A 24,876-nucleotide genomic window follows, 5' to 3' on the forward strand; every position below is an offset into this window, starting at 1 on the left:
TAGATTATATATTTTACTTTTTTGTTTAGCTCTTTGTACATTTTAATAAAACCTTTAATAAAACAGGTTTTATTAAAGCTGTTACATAACAATAATTTCTACTTGAGCTCTCATTCATAATTTTTGTACTTACTACTTGCCATTCTGCTAAAATCAAATTTTATTTTATAAAATACATTCCTGTCTTCATATTACTTTTTTTGTTGGCTACAAGCATAAAAAGAGAAACATTTAAACTGTTTTGGTCTCATCTGCTTGCCCCTTGTTTTGTTTTATTTTCTTCTTTCTTTGCCTTTCCACTTCATATTCATTTCTTTTGGTGTTGGGACTAACATAAAAACCATCTTTGCACCTCATTGCAAAGGTTTAGAACTTTCTGTGAGAGCTAATATTACCAGTTTAGTCTCCTTAGCCATTTGTCACTTTAATCATTTGATTATTTCTAGTAGATTAAATTATATCTATACTTGCACATTTCACATGTATTTTCTGAAGTTGTCTTTTTGATTCTTTTGACTTAGAAAGTCATTTTTCTGCCCGTAAGAATTCTAAGGCATCTGCCACCTTGTGGCTATTGATATTATTGCAACAAAATGAGGGATGGTTAAATATAAACATCTCAGGAAACACTTGAAAAGTATAAACCTCTAAAGATGGCAAGAATTTAAAGCTTTTACTATTTATCAACACTGATAACATCTAAGTAAAGCTTGCAAAATATTAACTTTTTAAAATAGACTTTTACATTAAACTTGAGATGAAAGAGGATTGAATAGATTTTGAAACTCCAATTACATATTTGTTCCCATTCAAAACACTTATTTTAGAACTTCTCTTCTGCAAAAGTGATCATTCACAAATTCACTCTTGTGAGTACTGTGTTCCATCACAAGCCCAAATACAATTTGTGAATGGGACTAAAGTACTGTCAGGTCACCAAAATAATGTGAGTAAGTTATTTTGTCTCCATTGTTTCCATATTTATTGGAAAGTGCTTAATTTTTTCTTTTACTGAATTAACTTTACAGTGCTGATTTAAAAATTGAATTACCTTTTATATAGTTTCATCATTAAAGTTTTTATTATATTATACTTTCATGAATATTTGTTGTAAACTTTCATTGTATAAATTGCAAGAGTTCAATTTTTTTTCTCCAGAAAGCCAAGGTTTGAATAATTTAAGTGGAAAATTAAACATCACTTTAAATATAAGATAATAAAATCTCATATATGCAGCCTGAATTCCCTTTTTATGGAACATAAGAATTTATATAATCTAGTAGGAACTAGAAAACAGAAAGAGGTTCAGTATTTTTGTCAATATCTGTTTATTTAAAGAGATTCTGAAGTGTCTCAATAATTTAAATAATTAATTTTAAAGATTATTTTCTTTTGAACTTAAAATACTATTTTATTTTGCTCATTGTTGTAGTATTAACTTTGTATATTTATAAATATTTGGTTGTTCTTGAGTGCGCTACCGGTTATTAAGCTAGTAATTGTAACTGCCAGGAGAGCACGTTACAAGGTACCTAAATGAAATTAGGGTTAATTGAGGTCTAGTGGCAGGTTCAGGGTACAGGGAGTCAAATACAGCTCCCCTGCAACCCCTTTGGATTTGACACAAGGATACAGAGTTAAATGAGGTTAGTGGTGCAAGAGTTCTCTGTAAAGAATTTATAGACCCGAAAACCTAGATTAATAAAAGAAGTTTATTGTGGGGTTTGGAAGTAAGGTTGGAAGGTAGAAGACACCGGGGCCAGGGCTGGCACTGGGTGGGCATGAACCCTTGACATAGTTGGCATAAGGATGCCATGTTTGGGGCTCCTGCAAAGAGCGGACTTCAGTTTCCCTCTTTTATAATGGGGGCCTTTTGGTAATCTTGAAGGGCCCATGGGTGGAGTCCCAGGTTGGCTCCTGGCTAGTTTCAGCCCAGGGTTAGAATTTGAATAGAATTCAATGGGTTTTAAGATAAGGAACTGTTTGTGCTGGGGGTGGTGGGTGGGGAAACCTGAGCAGATCATTAGAATGGGGGCTGGGACAGCCCAAGTTAGCTCAGATCCTATGGAGGCTGGGAGAGCCTGGATATCTCCCATAGGGATTCATGGGGGCTGGGAATTAGAAAAGAATCTTAACCCACATCATATGGATGTGGGGAGGATTAATAAACAGATTGATGCCTAAATTTTCTTTTAAAAGTTCTAAGGTTCTGAAGAATGAAAGATTATTGAAGAATAAAATAAAACTTTGCTGTTTGGAGCAGTTGAGGAGAATGACCAGTTGAAATTAGAAAGGAACTCCGATATATAATTTTAAGATAACAGTTTGAAAGTTTAATTGCAGTCCCTTATCATTACATTAAGGGTGACCCTGGGTCTGCTGGTAAAGCATAGCAGGTTTTGCCATACTGAGAAGACTTTTAATATATTTCTAGGGAAAGACTGTATTTGCTTTTTGAGAAAGGGCCTAGATAAGTACAAAAAAATCTCTATCAGGAACTAACCACTTAATATTTATTTTTAGCCATGGAAAATCATGAAACAAAAATACAAAATGGTCTTTTCTCTTATGTAGCTCCCTTTCATTTGTGTAATAATAGTGGTGGTAAAATGAAGGATGAAGGGTTAATGGGTACTAAGAGTTGTGTATCTTATAGAACAAAGATGTCAGACATGGCTTATGGACCAAATGTGGCCCAAAACACTTCCAAATGGAGCATGAATCCTTAAAGTATAATTGGTGAATATTTAACAAATTAAAATACAATAAAACATAAGTAATGTTATTATGTGTTTTTCTAAGTCAATATGTAACCTTTGGGGATCCTTAAGTACTGGTTAATGACAACTGTTTCTATTTGATTTTGGTACCATTATTGTAGAGCATCTCTAAATCATAACTTTAATAGTTGGTATGGTATGCTAAATGTGAGATTTTTATCTGTTGAGCATAGAGTAGATATATGTTTGAGGAACTGAATTGTACTGATCTTGATATTCTTGGTAAAGAAGAACCCAGAAGATAAAAGAAAGTTACAGATAGATGAAGTGGCTTATAGGGTTTTTTTGGGAAAGGCAGTTGAAGGAATTGATAGAGTTGGTTTATTGTATATTGAGGTATAACATTTGATGGAACATTTAGTCATCTATGCAGTTGCTCCTAATGAGCACTTTTTTTTTTTTTTTTTTTTTTTAATTTTGTTGATCTCTTTTTTTATGCCATCTTTATTCCTAAATATATTCCTTCCCTTTCCTAGACAGCAGGTCATCTCTTTGAATAAAGAATAAAAAGGAAGGGGGGAAAGCAGTGGAAGAAGAACTAATAAACCCATCAACCAAGTGTGATTGGTTTTATGTGCAATATTATATGATCATATATATATATATATATATATATATATATATATATATATATATATATATGTATATGTATATAGCCTCTAACCTCTGGCAAAAAAAAAAAAGAAAGAAAGAAAAAGGAAGTTAGTATATGTTCTCATCGTTGAGACCAAACTTTATCATTATAGTTATACAATATTCTTTTTTTTTTTTTTTTTTTAATTCATTTTTCCAAATTATCCCCTCCCTCCCTCCACTCCCTCCCCCTGATGACAGGTAATCCCATACATTTTACATGTGATACAATATATGTGTGTAAATACCATTTTCTTGTTGCACATTAATTATTAGCTTCCGAAGATATAAGTAACCTGGGTAGATAGACAGTAGTGCTAACAATTTACATTCACTTCCCAGTGTTCCTTCTCTGGGTGTAGCTACCTCTGTCCATCATTGATCAACTGGAAGTGAGTTGGATCTTCTTTATGTTGAAGATTTCCACTTCCATCAGAATACATCTTCATACAGTATTGTTGTTGAAGTGTACAGCGATCTTCTGGTTCTGCTCATTTCACTCAGCATCAGTTGATTTAAGTCTCTCCAAGCCTCTCTGTATTCCTCCTGCTGGTCATTTCTTACAGAGCAATAATATTCCATAACCTTCATATACCATAATTTACCCAACCATTCTCCAATTGATGGACATCCATTCAACTTCCAGTTTCTAGCTACAACAAAAAGAGCTGCCAAAAACATTTTGACACATACAGGTCCCTTTCCGCTCTTTAGTATTTCTTTGGGATATAATCCTAATAACAGCAATGCTGGGTCAAAGGGTATGCACAGTTTGATAACTTTTTGGGCATAGTTCCAAATTGCTCTCCAGAATGGCTGGATTCTTTCACAACTCCACCAACAATGTATCAGTGTCCCAGTTTTCCCACATCCCCTCCAACATTCATCATTATTTGTTCCTGTCATCTTAGCCAATCTGACAGGTGTGTAGTGGTATCTCAGAGTTGTCTTAATTTGCATTTCTCTGATCAGTAGTGATTTGGAACACTCTTTCATATGAGTGGAAATAGTTATACAATATTCTGATTTTATGTTGTCAATATTCATATCATTGTAGTCTTGTGTATATTGTTTTCCTGGTTCTGCTAAGTTTACTTTATATCAATTCAAATAAATCTTCGTGTGCTTCTCTATATTCTTTATATTCATCTTTTCCCAAGGCAAAGAAATATTCTATTATATTTATGTAAACACAATTTGTTTGACCATTCTTTACTTGATGAGCTTTTGTTGTACGATGAGGATTTACAAATTCCGATAAAAAATAGTTGTTGGTCATATTCCACTATCTTTTGCAGAGAATGAGGTATAGAAAAGATATGAAGAATTCTTCAAATCCTCAACTCAAATGTGTAAATTGTAATTTACACATGCAGTGCTAGCATGCTTGATGAATAAGTGAGAATATAATAAACTTTTGTGAATATAATCTATAGCAAAACACATCTTCACCATTTTACTTATTGTATTTTGACCCCAAGTACTGTGATAAATATTGGGGATACAAAGAATTAATCCCTCTAAAGAAGTTTACATTCTAATAGGGGATGCAACAAGTACATATACATACATATACATATACACATATACATATATATATATATATGTATGTGTGTGTGTGTGTGTGTGTGTGTGTGTGTGTGTGTGTGTGATTCAAATATATACAAAGTTCATGCCAGATAGTTTGGGAAGTAGAAAACTTGCATTTGGGGAAATCAGTAAAGACTTCAGGTAGAAATTGCTATCAGAGCTGCCTTTTGATGGAAGAAAGGAATCTGAAGCATAGATGAAGAGGGAATGTATTCCATGCATGGAGATAGTTCATGTAAAGGTATGAAGGTGGGACATGGATTCTTGTGGATGAGGAACAATAAGTCAACAAGAACTTATTTAAGTACTTATTTTGCACCAAGTACTGTTGTAAAGCCCTTTTGGTGAGTAGAAGAATAAATCATTTAGGGAGGTATAAAAAAATTGCCATGCTACAGTGAGAGCCAGTTGAGATTATGAATAGCAAACTTAATCATCACAGTTTTCATAACTTTCAAAAGCTCTATTCAGCATCCTGCAAATAATCAGTTGATGAGAATAATCTCAGGCTGGTTTAGTAAAGCATGATCAGTGATAAGGCAGGCAAGCAAGGATATTTGAGCATAGAAAATGGTATATAATTGTACTGATTCACCAAGAAATTGAAACAGGAAAGGAAGGAAAATTCAATAAGAGCAAGGATTGATGGCCTGGGAAAGAAATGAGAGGTGGAAGTATTAGAGGTCATGATGAGGACACCACCCCCTCCTTCCAACAGTATTGGGAATCGTAAGGCAAAGGGAAAGAGTACTTGAAAAAAAGATTATGATAAGATAAAGGAATTTGGGGATTCATGGACATAGAAATAAAAAGCTTGTAAGTGATGGCAAGGTAAAGGGTGTGACTGTATAGCTGAAATTGAGTAGGAATTGGATAGATAAAAAAAACTGGGAATTTAGGGTATGTGAGATGGATCATTATGCATATTGATCCTAATATGAGCTGCAAACCAAGTTCTGAAGTCCAGTGAGGAAGAAAAGAGAATAATCTGGGAGTCAAAACAGAAAGAGGAGGCCAATTTATGAGGATTACAAAAGACTGAAGGGGAATTAATGTTCAATGTGGTTAGATTGATGTAAGGGTTGTAAAAGGCTTGAAATGTCAGAGAAGCATTTGTATATGATCTGAGAGCCCTTGGAGTTTATTGAGTGAAGGAGTGACAGTCAAACATGTGCCTAAAGATAATCATTTCTTTGTCATAGATTCCAGACCCTTCATTTTCTGCTCTTGGTTATCTTCCTTTAGATGGTATCCAGCATTATCAATATAATAATCCTTAAATTATAGCATCCAGAATTGAACACAATACTCCAGCATAACTGTTACCCACTTGTTCTTGGAAGCTCTGCCTCTCTTAATGCAGCCCAGGTTTGCATTAACTTTTTTGACTATCCATATTATTTGGCTCACTTGTTTTCAGTTTACCATCAACTCTTTTTTGAACTGTTATAGTTGATTAATTGGTTTCCTCTCTCCCCTTCTGTCTCCAATTCATCCCCTACCACCACTAAAAGTACAGTTCTGATAGTATCATCTCTCTACTCAGTAAAATCCAATGATCTTATTTACCTTTGGGATCAAATCTAACTGGATTATCATACAAGTTTTATATACTTAAACATTTTTATGTACTTAACATTTTTTGATTCTTTAGTATTCAAAGTTCAAGTTCACCACTTTATGTCTTTCTAGTTTTCTTACACATTTCTCCTGTGGTTGGTGACAGATGAAAAAATAGAGGGAACAAAGATTCAAACTTCCAAGCATATTGATTTATTAAGCAATGCATGCCAGTTACATAATAGTTTGGGACCAGGTTCCTTAGCTTTTGCACTGGACCCAGAAAACGGAGAGACAAATTTTTATGTACTAAAAACAATCAATTAATTAAAGAATTAAGGCCAATTAATTAAAAAAGAAAATAATTAACCATTATATAGAGTTAAGTAATCTAATTTCTAATTGGAGGAAAAATTAGGGACTTTCCCCATAAGAAGGGAGAGAGTAAACAGATGTACTTTTCTGAAATAAAAAAAGAGTTGTTTTGCTCCTCTTCCTCTCCCCATGTCTGTATTAAAGCAAAGGAATTAAGTTTTCTCAAAAGGCAGAAATTGAACTAGACTCATTGAATAGAAAGGGAACTGAACTAGCTCCATAATAGAGTCACAAAGTCAGTGTGGTTCATTTAATTCCCACTACCACATGCTGTTCTAATTTCCCCACTTCCCCTTAATGCACTATAAGGTGCAGTCATAACTGGTTTACTTGCTATATTTTTCATACACAGCATTTCATTTCTCATCTCTGTGCCTTTGGACTGGCTGCCTCCATATCTGTAATTCTCTATTTCCACTCTTTTGAAATCTCTCAAGATTACCTTCAGTAGGGCACTGTCCATGTTCCCTAAGCTATTACTCCCTTCTATTAAGGAATTAGTATATTCATACTAATAACTATTAAAATTATTAAATTATATAAAATTATATTTATATTTTATATGAATTTCATTTATACTTTAACTTTTAAGCTTTAACAACTTAAAACTACATTAAGATTTTGGAGACACCTGTATATTCACATATTTCCTTAGTTGGACTGTGTGTTCCTTTAGAGTAAGGACTGTTTGATTTTTGTCTTTGCATGGTGTAGGAGGAAAATAGTTTGTCTTTGAGAAATGGTTCAGTTTTTTTAATGGCTCCAAACTTCTTCCTGAAACAAAAGCTGCTCCTCCTTTTTAATACTAATTTTTTTCTTATATTGTATGTCTTCAAAGAATTGCTGAAATTAGAGGTTACTCAAAGAACAATAGTCACATGGTAGTCATGAACAGGTTGCAACACATTACAAATGAGAAGCTGTGCAGATTAGGTATAAAGGAAATTGCAAAAAAAAAAGTGTGGTCAGAAGATAGATGAGTTAGTCATAGAGCAAGGAGAAGCAGGTCACATGTTCTATCCATATCCAGGCAAAATCAAAATCAGCACTATTCCCTAACTTGTTGGGTGGGTCCCTTGTGGTGAATTTCTGGAAGGATATGGACTAGAGATGCACAGGATAGTAAGGCATGAATGGATTGCAATCTGCATCACTGGTTGGACTACCCACATTGAGGAAGTCATAGATTTGTCAAATTGCAGGATTTTAAAATTAATTACAGGTAGCAACACAGAATAATATAACAAAATTTTCCCTGTTAGGTCTCCTCAAGAAGGATGATTTAGTGAATAGGTGATTGAGCTCATGATTTCCTAATATCTCAGTGGATCTGTGAGCTCATCAGTGTGGGTATTCCTTCCATCAGTGTTGATAGCAATCCATCCACACTTTCTCATCCTGTGTATTTCTTGTCCATATTCTGTCATAGATCCTCCACAGAAGATCCATCCAATGTGCTGGAGGCCTTTCTCTAGGTCTTATACCATTTCGTGAGTACCAATGTAGTCTTCAGGCTATTCATCTTGTCATCTCTTTCATTATATGACTACCTCACTTTTTTTCCAATCATATAATTTCTGTCACTTTTTGCATATGTCATCACATATGAATAAACTGAAGCCTTCTTGTGCCCATTTTCTTTCCATTGACCTTTGAAATGTCAACTCAATCCATGAAACAAAGACCTGTTGCTTACTTATGGCCCTTCTAACCCGTACAAGGTTACTTTAAAACAGTTTTCCTTAAAATATTGCAAACATTTCCTTTCAGTTTTGTTAACTTGGTTAATTTTGAAGTATCTTCAAGGAAAAAGATTGCTAAAAAAAGTTGAATTCATCCAGGAACTTAACTAAATTATCTCAGATTTTGAATGAACTTGAGAGAATTAAGGTTTATTATAAACTCATCTTTTGCTAGCAACTTACTTACTTACTTCATTATGTATAGGTAATCCAAACCTTTCAAAGCCATACCAATGGTACAAAAAAGCCTTATTACTAGGTCCTCCTACAATGAAACAGCTTTAAATATAGTCTGAGTTTGTAGAGACATCATCAGATTTGGCTGTAGGATGATGAATTTTTTAGCTGCAACAACTCATGCAGACCATCACAATGGCAAAATCATGGATCATTGAAGTACAAAAAAGTCATACTAAACATAAGACATCATTCATACTGAAATGTATTTTGTTTCAAAATTTTCAGTCTTTGAAATAAAGATTTGTTTTTTCTCTCTAATTTCCCCAGGGATATGTCTTTATGTATTATGGACTATCTAATTTTTATCAGAATCATCGTCGGTATGTGAAATCTCGAGATGATAGTCAACTAAATGGAGACACTGACTCTTTAAAAGTAAGTTAAAAAAATTAGGTAATGACACTAGTGGTATCACCACTTCCAACTTCACAAATAAATTATTTGTGGGAAGATTTAATGTGAAATTAAAGGACAATGTTTTATTGCATATAAAAGTTTTTCTAATTAAATTTTCTAAAATATGTGCAGATTAATATTTTCTCCCAGGGAAGAATCTTCCAGTTGAGACTAGTATGATTTTGGAGTCTTTAACTTTTTTTTTATTTATTTATTTTGCCCTATAATGTTGAAACTTAGAATTGGAGTAAACCAGAATTCATTGTTAGTCTTGTGCTAGATTTAATGATTATATTTTGGATGTTATCATTTACTTTAAAAGATTTACATAAATAAAAGTGGAGTGATATTGAAAATTTTTATTAGAACCATACTTGTACACATGCTTTGCTTTAACTCAAGTACAAATTAGGAGACTGTATTTCTCATTGCTTAACTTGCTTTAATGATGTTTAATGATGTTGATAGTTTCATTAATATCCAAAATACCAGGCATCTTGAGATATTCTTATTGACCATGAGTTAACTTAAAAATCTGAATTGGGAAATTTGTTATTGTCCAAAGTTGTGTTCTTTGGCCTTCTACTGGGTTCTCATAGAAAACCAAGAGCATTTGATTTAGGATCTTTTCGGTATATTCAGGATGCTGATTCAGTTTAGAACATTGGGGGCCCACAGGATGCTCCAGGGGCTCTCTGCCTCTCTGAGTTTGACGTAGGATTAAAGAGGTCCTCTAAGTCTTAAGATACTATAGGATATAAAGTAAGTAACTAGGTCTTATATAACTTGATAGGTTTCATTTGAAGATTGATTTATCCTTCTAAAAGAGAATAGAAGGGAGCTTGCCTTCTGACACTTTGCGATAAGCAGATATTTCTCATGTAAAAGGAAAAAATATCCTTTATTGATGTCTTTTCATGTCACATGCATTTCTGATTGTGATGGTGAGAAACAACATAGTATAGTAGATAAGAGCTTTTCTTGAAATCAGGAAGACCTAGCTTCAAATCCTTTATTAAGTGTTTACTATATGCCAGACACTGTGCTAAGTGTTGAGAATACCAATATATGCAAAAAAAGAAAGACAGTCTCTGATCTCTAAGAATTTGTATTCTAATGGGGAGGAAACAACACATAAAAGAGCTAAAAAGTAAAGATAGTGGTGGAAGAAAGGAGTTTGGAGACTGAAGAAAAATGAAGGAAGGGTCTGTGAAATCTTTCAGAATGAGAAAACCATCAGGATATAGTGGAGAAGTCTGGTAAGTTAGAGCAAAAATGAATCACAAATACAGGGCTTGCAGAAGAAACTGAAGTCCTGAGAAGTTACTGTGACTTGCTCAGGATTATACCAGTAATAAGAAGTAACACTGAGATTTCCAGTGCTTCTGTTTATATAAATAGTTATATCAATTCTTAATTCTTGTTGTTGCATAGGCAAAATAAAAAACAATATTGAAGTAAAAGACATGAATGAAAAATTAGTGTATATTTGTGCATTTTTCATATTGTTTCAGTTATTATATAATAGTACCAAACCAAAATAAGGCAGTTTTCTGGGAATACTTAAAGGTAAACATGTTTAAAAACTTATACTTAACTAGTATATTAAAATTAGAATTGAGGACAATTTTTACATGGCAGTGTTAACTACTTGCTAATTAATATCTATTAATATTTTCTAGGCAGATTTAGAGAATTTAGACTATGGTTTAGTCAGTAATGTTTGTCTTTACATTTTTTCTTTGCTTCTCTTTATAAAAATCAGAACCCCAGTAAGGAGTGTGAACCCTATCGCAAGGATGGAGATAAGCCAATTGCTCCTTGTGGAGCTATTGCCAACAGTATGTTTAATGGTATGGATTTTTAAACTGCCATTTGTTTTGAAATCTTATGACATTTTATATATACTGTTATAAATTTAATGTTCCAGTAACACATGAATAGAACTGACAATTTTAAGTATAGAAATCTTTCTAAGGCTTTATTAAATAGAATATAACAGTAATAAATCTTTATTGATATTGATAGAATTTTGAACACTATTGGCAAGATACACACATATACACACATGCAGTTGATAAATGTTTTCCCTCTTGTTCTAGTTCTCAAAATATTGTAAAAACTTTAGTATTTTGTGCTTTGTTCAGTAACATATTTCCCTATTCTGCTGGGAAATCTTTTATCCATAGTAAAGGAAAGAAAAAAAGAGCGATCAGTTTTTAGCAAAGGAAAACATGCTTTATTAACCTTCTGTTCTATATTGGATATAATTAAATGACATACTAACCATTAATACTATTAAATGAGAGGAACAATGGATAGTACAAGTGACATTTAACTTAGTAATCTATTATTAAATTTTGGGTTTTTATGAGGGAGGGTGAAAATTTTGGGTTGTGAAATTTTGGGGTGAGTGCTTAGATGTTAGTAGGAGATAATTTTTATTTTATTTGGGTATTAAAAATACTTGAATTACCTTTTCATATGTTAACTAGTAGTATAAAGAAGTATGTAGAAGTATAGTTGGAAATTATGGGAAATTAATGTATTATAAAAAATTATTACATAATATACTCAGAACATACCATACTGATGTTTATAGTGATATTAGAGGTAGTAGTGAAAAACTTGAAATAATCTAAGGCCATAGTTGTTGGGGAAAAAAGGACTGTATTCTGCCAGATTAATGTCTTTTTTATGTGTGTCATTTTTCAAAAATGATAAATATCTTATTATTTCAGAAATAGAGAAATTATTGTATGAAACAAGTTAGACTGTCAAAAAGCATAACTAAGAAAACAGTAAATATTGACAGCTATGCTGTGTCAAAGAATTTTATTAAGGACCTATGATTTTGAAAACTCACTGTAATCTAGAATTTGAAGTCTTAAAGCAGGGGTTCTCAAACTATGGCCCGTGGGTCACATGTGGCCTGCTGAAGACGTTTAGGGGGCCAGCCGGGTTATGGCAAATGGGCTGAGGGGCAGAGACAGAGTGTGAGGTTTTGTTTTTACTATAGTCCAGCACTCCCCAAAGTCTGAGCGACAGTGAACTGGTCCCCTATTTAAAAAGTTTGAGGACCACTGTCTTAAAAAGTTATCCTTGGCTTAGGGAGTTTCATTGACCTGCCCATATTAAGAAGCCGAAGATGAAGTCTTTCTAACTTCAAATCCCACACTTTTTTCTACTATGCTGTACTACCTATCTCTTAAAAACTTTCTTTAAGGATAGATTTGGGGATAAGAAAGATATAAATAAACTTATTGTTAAATTGCTACTGTGGATTGTATATTTGTTCTTTCATGATAAGGTTAATTGAATACAAAACAAAAAGGAATTATCTGATACATTAGAGGTCAGAAACAATTTTTGGTAACATTCTTAGAATATAGTGTTTAAAAACAAAGTATGTAATAAAACAATGTTGAACTGTGAAGTGGATAAGAAAAAACATCTTTATTTTCACTATCTTTTAACTAAAATGTGGAATTTCCTTTAATTTTGAAACATATTTTGAGTCCACAGACTTTATTAGAATGTCAATGGAATCCAGAATTCCTGTATTTAATATATTTTTGTATGTTTGTTCTAACTGATTTCAGAAATTTTTACATCAACCATGTCTATACTAATTTATAAATTTTTATTATTTAATAAAATGATAAAATATAAAATTATCATTATTTCCACTTGTATTGTCTTTGTAAAAATCCACATGTATGGCTTAGAACCAGAGGAATTTCCTTCAGGAGCTCCTATATATTTTTCTTTCATCAGTTTAATGAATTCAGCAAATCACTGATTGTCTTCATGACAGTTAGGGAGAATTTGACTCTAACAGAATTAAGCAGAAAAGAGAATAGAGAGAAAGAAAAACCCCAAGAGCACTAAAAAGTCACTATATCTTTTTTTATCTCATTTTTAGATACATTAGAATTGTTTCAGAAGAATGAAAGTTCACTTATACGTGTTCCTCTCCATAAGAAAGGTATTGCTTGGTGGACAGATAAAAATGTGAAATTTAGAAATCCACCTGGAGGTAACCTATCTGAAGTTTTTAAAGGTAAGGTGAAAAAAAAAAAAAGGTTATTAAGATATAAATATTACATAAAATTTGTAAAACAAAACAAAAAAACCGAACTCCCCCCACCCAAACACATAACCTTTAAGCTTCAATATTTGTTATTTTTACTTCTTTCTCCACAAGTAAATTGTAAAATGCTTTAGAAACAGTTTTGGTAATATAATAATGAGCTGGCGTTGGGCCAGAAAGACCTAATCTTGGGCAAGTCACCCAATTTAGTGTTCTTGGGTCAATTCATAAGATTGTATGTTGCATCCTGCATTGCATTTGTATTGCATTGCATATCCTGCATTAATCCTGAAATTACAATTATCCCTTCCACTTTATGATTTTTTCCCATTGAAGTTTAGATATATTGTGGATTGGCATAAGAAATTAAATGGTAATTTTTGGGGAGTTTTGTGTAAGCTGCAGACAAATATGAAAGCCAACAGTTGGGGAAAAGGTTAGAAACACAGAAATTCATAAAATGTATGTGTGGTATTACATAATAACAATATATTTTATCTTTCATTATCATAATAATTCAGACTAATTCATTAGAACAAAGGGAGGACCAAAAGATTTTATGAAGTTTTTGCATATCTGAGGGTACTGTGCCCTTCCCCCCCCATAATGTGAAAGGGATAACTGTAGTTACTACTGTTTCATAAACATTCTACATTTTAAAGTTTAGGTAAATCTTTATATGATTGCTTTAAAGTTGTTCACCGAATATTTTCCATATAATAACTCTTGAGGCAGACAGCATAAGTATTATTATCTGGATATTACAGGAAAAAAAATCCAAGGATAAATTAAGTTCTCACAGTTATATTGGATCTGGAATTCAAACTCAGGTCGTCTTATACTTAAGTTTGATGAAGTTACTGTTATATCATGTTGTGGCTGAATCTTCCCCTAAAAATAAAAATATCAGATTTTTTTTTTTTTAAATCAAAAGTTTATCCTGCTCTTGGTACACCCTATTTTTACCATTATCTTATCTTTACATTTTAAAAATTGTCTTTTGAAAGGTACTCCAATGTTTCCTTTGCTTATTTTAATGTTTTATATGTCAGCTCTATAATTGGGTAAATGTTCATTTTAAAAATTGTTATTAATGTAATCAATTTGTATTTTGCAAAACAGGAAATTCCAAATTATTTAGTATGTGATTATATTTAAATCTTCAAGATTTAGAAAAAGTATCTTAAATATTATAATTATATATATATATATGTGTATATATATATATATGTATATACACACATATGTATGTGTGTGCATATTTTTCTTTTGATGAAACCTTTCTAATGGAATGAAATTTTTGCTCCTTTTTCCCCCAGGTACGACAAAGCCTTTAAACTGGCCTAAACCAGTATATGAATTGGATGAAGATCCTGAAAACAATGGATTTATAAATGAGGATTTTATTGTATGGATGCGTACTGCAGCATTACCTACGTTTCGTAAACTTTATCGTCTGATAGAGAAAAAGGGTGTATTGCATCCAACTTTACCCGTTGGAGAATACCTTTTGAGAATCACATATAGTATCCTTTTTTGTTATAAATCTATAAAAAGTTCTTTGAGATATCATTAAATACTGTCTTTTTGGCTGAACTTTGTTTTTTTTTTTTAGTTTGTGTCACTGTAATAATTTGCTTTTATTTTCCCTCAAGATATTGATAAAAAGAGTATGCTTTTTATTTTTATTTTATTTATTTGTATAAATTTTAGCTTTCAGAAAAATTCCTTGAAAATGACATTAATATATTCCCAGTGATGCATCAGGGCTTCATATACATTGCATGGCAAAAATACTTAAAATTTATCCTCTCATAAACTAGCATGCTGCAATGATCAGGTATCTTAAATGTGTTGAAAATATGAGACTAGTTAATGATTCATAAGAATTTGAATGAGTTATGAATAAGGGGTGGACTTGTGATTTCCTTCACAGAGCCAATATATGTCAAATATAGGTCTTAATTCAGGTCTTCCATATTTCAGTGCCAGTTCTTTTATCTATTATACTACATTCTCTTTGGATGGATTATTTCATTTGAATGCATTTAATCTATTTCATAAATGCTTTGTTTAAATTTTAAGAAACATTTTTTTTTTTTTTTTTTTTTTGGTACTAGTAACCTGTCATCTCTGAAGTTTAAAAATGCTAATTTATCTAAGGGTTCCAGATAATCTCTCAGTATTGCCTTGTATCTCTTACTAGTAGTAGAGTAAGGGCAGCTAGTTGGCACATTGGATAAAGCACTGGTCCTGAAATCAATTCAAATTTGGCCTCAGATACTGTGTGATTCTGGGTAAGTTACTTAACTGTTTGCCTCAGTTTCCTTATCTGTAAAATGAGTTGGGAAAGGAAATGGCAAACCATTCCAGTATCTTTGCCAAGAAAACCTCAGTTGGGGTCATGAAGACTTGAATATGACTGAAATGACTGAACAACAATAAAATTTTAGGACGATTATTATTAATCCTTAGCAAAAAATAATAACATTGTCAACAAAACCAGTTATAATTCCTTATTTCTTTAAGTTCTGGCCCATATGTAAATATATTTCTAAGGTTAAAAAATATCTTCAGTAATTGTGAATCAGATGAACTTTTAATATATATGTTATGTTATGTGCATAATGTTATGTTATGTGTATGTATAATTCTCATCAAGGACCATATAACCAAATTAATATGCTTTCAATTAATTTAATGATATTTTCAAATGAAGTGCTTCCTTGAGTCCCAATGTCCAAAGTAATTAGTGAATAACACAAACCAAATATACTTTTATAGTAGTAATAGTAGTAAGTGCTTGCATAGATACTTACAGATATACAGTGCTTAAGATTTGCAATGCACTACATATATACATAAGTATGTATGTATATATATATGTTCATGTGTATATATCAGTCATATATATGTAAAACGAGTGACTGCATGTTCATAATTTCCTTGTTTTAGAAATCAAACAGTAAATTCCTATTTTGTGATGACCAAGTTAGCACCCTGGATGCCTTAGAATCAGCTGGAGTCAGGATAAGCAAAAATCCTTGGTTTTTATTCTTGGTCTTTAGCAATAGAAGTGAAGGGGATGGATGCAGGATCTCCACGACCTCACCTCTTCTTCTCCCGCCCAGAAGTGACTCTGGCTAGTCTTACTCCATTCCCTCCTACAATTCTCTGTATACACAAATGATTGGGCCAGCACAGGATAGTGGGAACGGCCATTTTCCAAGCATATTCTTATAGAGTATTGTCCAATTGGTAATTAGCCTTAAGTGCAATTAGTGCTGAGACAATCTCATTTCTTAAATCATTGTGTCATACACTTACATATTCCTTATGGTTATTGAAAATAACTTATATCCTTCCCCAGTCTTATAATGTAACATGTCTGATAATTTTTTAAGAATCTCAGAATTAATTTTCCATTAGATATTTGTCAGAAAGTTATATCCCAGGGCCAAAGTGAAACAAATTATTGCTAATGAATTGTAAAAATGTAAAATACCAATTTAAATAGTATTTTAAAAATAAGCTAACTTGTCATAGAAAAAATATTCCTATACTATTTTCAGATTATCCTGTACATACTTTTGATGGACGAAAACGGATGATCTTGAGCACCATTTCATGGATGGGAGGAAAAAATCCATTTTTGGGAATTGCTTACATTACTGTTGGATCCATTTGTTTCCTTTTGGGAGTTGTGCTACTAGTAATTCATCATAAATATGGAAACAGAAATAATAGTGCAGACATTCCCAATTAATTTTGTTTTCTGAAAAGAAATCTGCATGTGCGTCAAGGCCAGTCCAATCCAGCCTCGCTGTTAAATGCTAAATGTCTGGTTAGTATGTCATTTCTGAAGCTGGTTACATAACTCTTTTTTTTTCTTCTTAATTTTTTTTTAAAGAGCCTTGTCCCATGCTTCTTCACTATGGATGACTTGTGAAAATATGACGGGTATATCAACAAAGACTAGCTGTAACTATATTGATCATATCAACACTGTGACTGCTGAAATGGCTTTTTATGTTTGCTTTTTATTAGACAGGCCACATGATGTATACAACCTCTTTCCCATGTAATGTTATCTGCTGCTTTAACATTTGTGCTCTGTGGGTAATATTATATACATACATAATGCTGTATAAGTATGCTTATTGTATGAAGAAAAGGATAACAAGATGTGTAAGAATATATTATGACTTGATATCCTTTCAGGAATTGAAAGGTTTTGAGAAGATAAAGAAAGCTAGATCTGAATAAAATATTTCCTCTCTTTCATATGTTGTATGTATAGGCTTCAAGTACCATCTTTGTTAAGGTGGTTAATAGATTCAGTTTATCCAGTAGAGATCTATGTCAAGCCTAGCTCTGATGTAATAGGACATGTTTAACATACGTAGCATAGGAATAAATTATTAGTCATGTCTAAAGAGATTAGGTCACTTACCTTCTGGATAGAATTTTAAATTCTTGTTTTTATTTGTTTAAGTCAGTAAAGCCAGGTGTCCCAGCTAACTTTAAATGTTTCATAAAGTCTTGGTCACTTATTTCCCTTGGCGCTTCCTCTTCACAAGAGAAGAAAGAAGAGAAGTTGAAATGGGAAAATAGTATTCTGTGGTGGCAGAGTGCTTTTGCCCAAGGATAAACCAAGTTTAAATGCTCAAATTTTTTCATATTTCATTACAAGATGTTTAGTTTTGGGAAATTTGCATCACCATTGGAAGTATCACAAACTTAAGTTTATTTTTTACAGGTAAGTGTTTTGACTTGTATACTAAAACTGTAGTCCAGAACACATTAAAAATATTACTCTTTTTACCTAGGAATTAATTCCATTTTTCATAGATGTGAAGTATGAGTGTATGTTCAGCCTCTTGTATAATTAAGATGCCAATTCCTTTAGTTGGTCTTCTTAGGTGTTATCTTTAAACGAAGTTCTTTAAAACTTACTGATTAAATTCTGAGGAAGATTATGCATATAATAAATTATAATGTATATGGTGGAGGTTATTGTATATGCAGCTATCTTGGTAAATTATACATATCCAATATTAAATAAATGCTGTAATTTGTTAATGAAACTTATTCTTGAAGTGATGTAAAGTTATTTTCTACATGCATGAAAATGTATGTTTTAATTAATAAGAAAAGATGACTTGATTAATCAAACTTTATTTTTGTTTAATAAATTTAATCTTCAGTATATGTATCTGTACATTTACATAGAAAAAGGTATATTTATTTTGAATTTGCGGTTTATCCCATGTTGTGTTTTAAATCAAAAGTCTGGGTATTATATTAATTTTCATTAGATATATGCTTATTTAAAAACATAATGATTAATAGTATAAAAGGTGCCACACATCTTAATATATTATATAAATTTACAATTTGATTATAGGAGTCATACACTGACCTTATTCATTCATAAGAAAATGACTTGCATGGCATCCTTAATATGTGACTATCACGGCAACTTTTAAAAATCTGACTCTACAGCTGTATAATGTATTATTTACATAAAAAGCCTTTTAAAAAATTGTTAGGTCCCATATTTTGTCACTTGTTTTCAACATTTGGAATATCCTACTTGACAAGTTCTTTCTTTAGGATTTACATTAATGAGTTTCTCTCATTCTCACTTGTATAAATTTACATCATGGAGTGTAAGGAGAAATATCTTCATCTTTTAGTCTAATCTGAGGGACTAGAGGATGCCATTAAATGAACAAATGAAGAGCTTTTCCACGATTGTCTAATCTCTATTGAAGATGGAATCTTTGAAGTTTATCCATCTTACAAATATGTTTTAAGACCTAAATCCTCTCTTATCTTCCCTCACTTGAGCCATATAAAAATTACTATTGCCTAAATCTAGTGAATATGGGATATTTATTTGGTCTTTGTGAAGGATAAGGAAAGAAAAATATTTTATCTTACATCTTGTGGTGACATTCTCCTTTTTAAAAAATTGAGCTTAATTTTAAGGCACCTAATTTATAGGCTGGAGAAGATTAGTAAATTCATTAAAGATTGTGTGTTAACTTGGAAGAAATATTTTGAGGTATTAAAAGGATTCCCATTTTAAGTAGTTATGCAGTGAATAAAGGCTTAAGAAATTTTATTGAAATCATAAACAGGTTTTTTTTTTAATTGAAAAGCATATTACTTAGTAGAGAAATATTTAACCAAAGGGAGAGTTAAATTGGAATATAATTTGTTTATTGACTGGTGATGAAATTTCTTTGTATTTTTGAGAGATTACTTTGTTAGCATCTGTTACAGCTTAATAAAAACAAACTGGATTTACTTTGGTATATTGGCCATGTCTTGTTAATAATATCTTGGGTTTATTGATGAAATTCAGATTCAGTGGCAGCCTAAGCTCAATGAATAAATGTTAATAATTCCTTATATTTCATATAATAATTCTAGCAATGTGAGATTTAATACAATATAATTTTTTAAAATGATCGATATTCCCAACAGGATACTAATATGCATTAATTTTAGGTGATACAAACTGACCCATAACTGCTAAGTTTGAGGGTGAGCAGAGAATGTATTAGTGTTTTTATGTTTGAAAATTGTTAAAGTTTAAAGAGACCTTTTCCTTAACTATTTCAGAAATCGGATTTTCACCTGAACTCTTAACTAAACTTTTTAAGATTAGTATTAGGTAGAAGTAAAAACATGCCAATAGAGACGTGAAGAAGGTATGAGATGTGGCATATAGGAAAGGTTATTTGGGATTGAGAAGTGTACTGATAGTTTTGAATGAAGAGGGAGATATTCTTAGTGAGTAGGCACCCAGTTTGGTCACTCTTCACTTTGTGATCTTCTGGATCTTCTAATGTCTAGTTTGGAAACATTGCTTTAGCATTCTTATGCGATGCTATGTTTTCAATGACTGTAAATGAGATTTTTGAAGCCAATATAGTTTTTTTCCCCATTAATTGTTAGTTCACTGCCTTATCCTTGTCCGAAGATGGCCTTGAATTATTACCTAAGACTCTGCAATGGAAGAACAAACTCAATTGGCCATTAAATTATAAATCTTTTAGCCATAGCAATGCATGAAAGTGATAAAAATGCAAAAGAGCCCTTAGTGCTGTTCACTTCCAAGGGCAGTGGCATGATGGCATAGAAAAGTACAAAGGGTTCAACGAATTGCATACTTCTTAGTCTGTCTACAACATTATTTTAATTATTAACACTCTTTAAGTATACAATTTTGATTGAAAAAATATTTAAGTTGATAAAACTACTAAAAGAATCAAACTGTATATATACTGATAGTCTTGCTACAGATGAAAATGTGAGGAAAAGTTTTAGTTGTTCATCCATATATAATTTAAAATATAAAATAAAATATTTATGTAACATTTGATCATCTCACATTGTTTTGCACATACTGAACATTAGCAAATATACCCTGATGAACATAACTATAACTTATGTGTCAGCATCTGTTGCAAAAGATGAAATAAAATATATTCAGTAACTTCAAAGCTAAATTGAGCAGAGAGAAGACTATTATGTTGGAAAATGGTTAAGAAAGAAATGGAAGAAAACTTTAAAAAACTACACATTTTAATTTCATGAATACTTTTTGAAACAGAGCCACTTCTATGCAAAGTGGCTCTACTCACTGCAAAATATATTTTAAACAGCAGCAGTTGTCAAAAAAATTTTGGTCTTGGTTAAAAAAAATAGAAAAGTGGATCAATAGAATAGATTAGTGTAAAGTTCTGATCGCCTCTCAATTGTAGTCCTTCTCTGGGAGGTTTCTTTTCTCTGTCCTCTTCACTTGCGAATCCACGGGATGTCTTCTCCTTGATCCAATCCAGAACTGCCTTTCCAGACTAACTTTTTTTATCCTCCCAGAGAATGGGCGTGGAATAACTCAGGGGCTTGTGGGAGAAATACTTCAACCAATGAACTTGCTCCTCTTAAACATGTAAGCTCCTCCCCAGAATTTCAAAGGGGTAAAACTCCCCTTAAAGGCCGCAACTAGAGAATTATTAAGTACTGATTTAGCGCTTAGTAAGAACCTAATATTTCATTATCTCATTAGCACTTAGTAAGAACCTAATAGATTAGGAAAGGAAGAATCAGAAATAATAAAGCTTAACCCCAGTATTTGCTAAACCCCAAAACATGGGTTACTTGAGGAATACACTCTCTTAATAAGAATTTCTGGGAGCACTGGGAAGAAATCTTGCAGAAATTAGGCTTGTACTGATATCATATACCATATTGTATCATAAATTCAAGATGGAAACATGACCTGCATATTAAGAGAGTGTGCCATGTATAAAATTAGAAGAGATGTAAGTATATCATGACTTTTACATCCATAGGTAAGAGAAATTTGTAATTAAAGAAAATCACTTTAATAGTTGAGTGGAATATGAACTAGATTGAGAAGAAGCTTGGAATAGAGAGACCAACCAGCAGGCTATTAAAAGTAATGAGGACCTGTACCAGGATGATGTCAAGTGTCAAAAGAGGAAAGGACATAACTTGCAAAAGTAGAATTTGCTGGACTTAGTAAATATTGGGGGGAGGAATATGATTGAGGCATTGAGGATAACCCCTATGGTATGAATCCTGGATCACTGGGAGCATGGTGGTGACCTTCATGGAGAATTTAGGAAGATGGGAGGATTTGGAGAGAGATTACAAGTTCACTTTTGAATGTAGGGGTTTAAGATATCTACAGGACACTGAGTTTGCAATCCCTACTAAAGAATAGGAGATTTGAGTTTAGAAGTTAGGAAAGAGATTAGAACTGAATAAGCAGATCTGAAAATCAGCATAGAGATAATAATTAAACCCACAGAAGCTCATGAGATTACTGAGTGAAATGTTATGACTGGAGAAGAGAAGAACATCTTGGAATGAGCCCAGTGGGACATCCATAGTTAGCAGATATGAGCTGGAAGATTCAGCAAAGGAGACTAAGAAGGAACAAACATGCAGGAGGGCCAAGATAGAAGAGTGCTAGAAAAAATCAAAAGAGATGAGGGTATAAAAGAGAAGAGGTTCTTTGATAATGTCAGAGACTACATAGAAGTCGAGAAGGTTGAGGATTGAGAAAAGGCAATTAAATTATTTGAAACTTTGGAGAATTTCAGTTAAGTGATGAGACTGGAAGCCAGGCTAGAAAGTTTTAAGAGGAAAAGGGAAGTGGAGACCTTGGTGTGGTCAGTTTCTCAAAAGAGTTTAATTACAAAAGAGAAGGAAGATAGTTTAGCTTTATGGATCAAGTGAGGAAATGGGTGGTGGAGTTGGACAGGAGATAATAGACATTTTTATATGCAACATAAAGGAAGCAGCCCATTGAGATTGGAAATTAATGAAAATGTGGGGAAATGATGGATTGGGAGCATGTGCATATGGAGCATTTGTCTTGGTAACAGGGAATCACCTCTTCATATTAGATAGGAATAAAGGAAGAAGTGTTGGGGAAGACATTTCAGTGATGAGATAGAGAGAAATGGGAGTGTATCTGCATATGGCCCCAATTATTTTTAGTGAAATAATAAGTAATGTTCTCAGCTGAGGGGGAATTTTGAGAAGAGATCAAAAAGTTTGGAAAAGCCACTATATTTTGTTGGATAGTGAATAGGTATAAAAGGATTATATTGCCACAGTGAAGACTTAGTCAAAATTATGTAACAAATTTTAATGATTCAGACAGCACAGTTCATCATAAGGATGTAGTGTGCAAGAAATATACACCTCAAACAATATAAGACTAAAGCCTCTTAAGACCAAAAACAATTCTACAGGTAGGCAAAGGAGATGAGTATGCACTTTTCAAAATAATTACATATTACCAACTGTATGAAAGAAAGTTCTAACCTAATACTGCAGGAGAAATACAAATTTTAAAAACTGAGATTTCCAGTCAGCAAATTAACAACAATGATGAAAAAAAAAAAGCAGGAGGGACTGTGGAAAGACATACATAATGCATTGTTGAATGAGCTGTGAATTCATACATTCTGGAAGGCAGTTTGGAATCTTTTCAGTCAGAGATCTTTCTGACCCCAAAGAGGTCATCAATAACAACAAAAACCAAAAAAATCTCCCAAACTCAACAAAACCAAACCAGAAACAGACGCCAAAATATTTTTATTTTCTGTACTTTTGTGGCAGCAAAGAACTGGAAACATATGTTTATTCAAGAATTACCAAAAAATGGTGGTAAATGTTATGGAATATTACTGTTTTATAAAAAAAGTGGCTATGATGAATAGAGAGTCAAAGAAAGATAAGATGATGCAAATTGAGGTATGCTGACAAGAAAGCACACATGACTTATACACAATGCCTTAATGGAAAGGGCAATCACAAAACAAGAATGAATCTTGCAAAATTAAAAAAAGATGAGATGCCACCTCTCCATGTGTGGAATACTGAGTGTATTTTAATTTTTTGGTATTCATCAGTTTTCCTGATTGTCCTTTTTTTTGCAAAATTCTTTGTTATTTCAGGATGGATGTCTGGGTGGGAGGGAGATAGAGATACAGGTGGAATCAGGTTAATATAAAAATGAAAGATCAATAAAACTTTGTAAAAAAGAGTTGGAATATGCCATACTTGATGCATACTGAATAGCAATGCACATGCCAAAATGAAATCAATTATTTCTTAACATGGGAAATTACTGGTTTTAGATGTAAAACATTTCAGAATGTGTAGTCAGTTCACAAAGATAAAAATCAACACCAAATTATAAGATAGGGTAATCTAGCTGCTCAGTGAAGGGAACTAGTGTATTTAACCTTCATGATCTCTTTGCCCAATGTACTCTGAGGAAGAGACAGTGATCCTTAGAAAGATGTAAGTGGGAACAATGTTGGGGTCTAAGCAAATATATACAAATAAAAAAAAAATTTAAAAATCCATGCCAGAGACAACCTTCATAGGTATGCAAAAACAAGATTTTAATATCTATTGGGGAAGATTCTTTTAAAAAAAATTGAAACAATCAGAAAGACTAAGACCTCAAATAAATGGAAGAGTCGTGAACTTAGCAATTCATATCAAATTTCTATGACGTCTATGATCAATAGATCATATTTCTAGAGTATTATCAATGAAAATCAGAGAATAATAGATTTCTTTTGATCAGTGCTTTTCAGTTATCAACATTGATAGGAATAGATCTACAAAAGATGCTTATTGGTGTTACATAGGATATCCTATGTACAAAGTATAGAATACAAATTTTAAAAATACAAATACAAGTATTACTTATGGCTGATTCTTTAAATGGCCCTAATCGTGAATAGCATTGGGCTTTCCATTGAATTTCAAATAATTTCCATAATTAAGACATTTATCTAACCATATGCAGTGGAAAAGAAATATGCATAGATAAACATATCTGTTCTAAAGTAATACTAAAAGGAACTTTAGAGCAACCCACTGGATTTATTGAAAAATT

The 24,876-nt window shown here is 32.3% G+C and overlaps 1 protein-coding gene across 2 annotated transcripts in view; it reads left to right on the plus strand.

The window, feature by feature from the left end:
• Positions 1 to 19,724, plus strand: part of TMEM30A (transmembrane protein 30A) — a 60,018-nt gene extending 40,294 nt beyond the window's left edge. For both annotated transcript variants that reach the window (XM_074310482.1, XM_074310481.1), the window contains 5 exons: positions 9,188 to 9,295; positions 11,082 to 11,169; positions 13,242 to 13,379; positions 14,729 to 14,935; positions 16,982 to 19,724. In XM_074310482.1, the coding sequence (XP_074166583.1) occupies positions 9,188 to 9,295; positions 11,082 to 11,169; positions 13,242 to 13,379; positions 14,729 to 14,935; positions 16,982 to 17,175 (735 nt within the window). In that variant the 3' untranslated portion in view covers positions 17,176 to 19,724. The remainder of the gene's footprint in view (positions 1 to 9,187; positions 9,296 to 11,081; positions 11,170 to 13,241; positions 13,380 to 14,728; positions 14,936 to 16,981) is intronic.
• Positions 19,725 to 24,876: the final 5,152 nt, after the last annotated feature.

This window comes from Sminthopsis crassicaudata, chromosome 4, assembly GCF_048593235.1.
Source record: "Sminthopsis crassicaudata isolate SCR6 chromosome 4, ASM4859323v1, whole genome shotgun sequence".
Classification (NCBI taxonomy): Eukaryota; Metazoa; Chordata; class Mammalia; order Dasyuromorphia; family Dasyuridae; genus Sminthopsis; species Sminthopsis crassicaudata.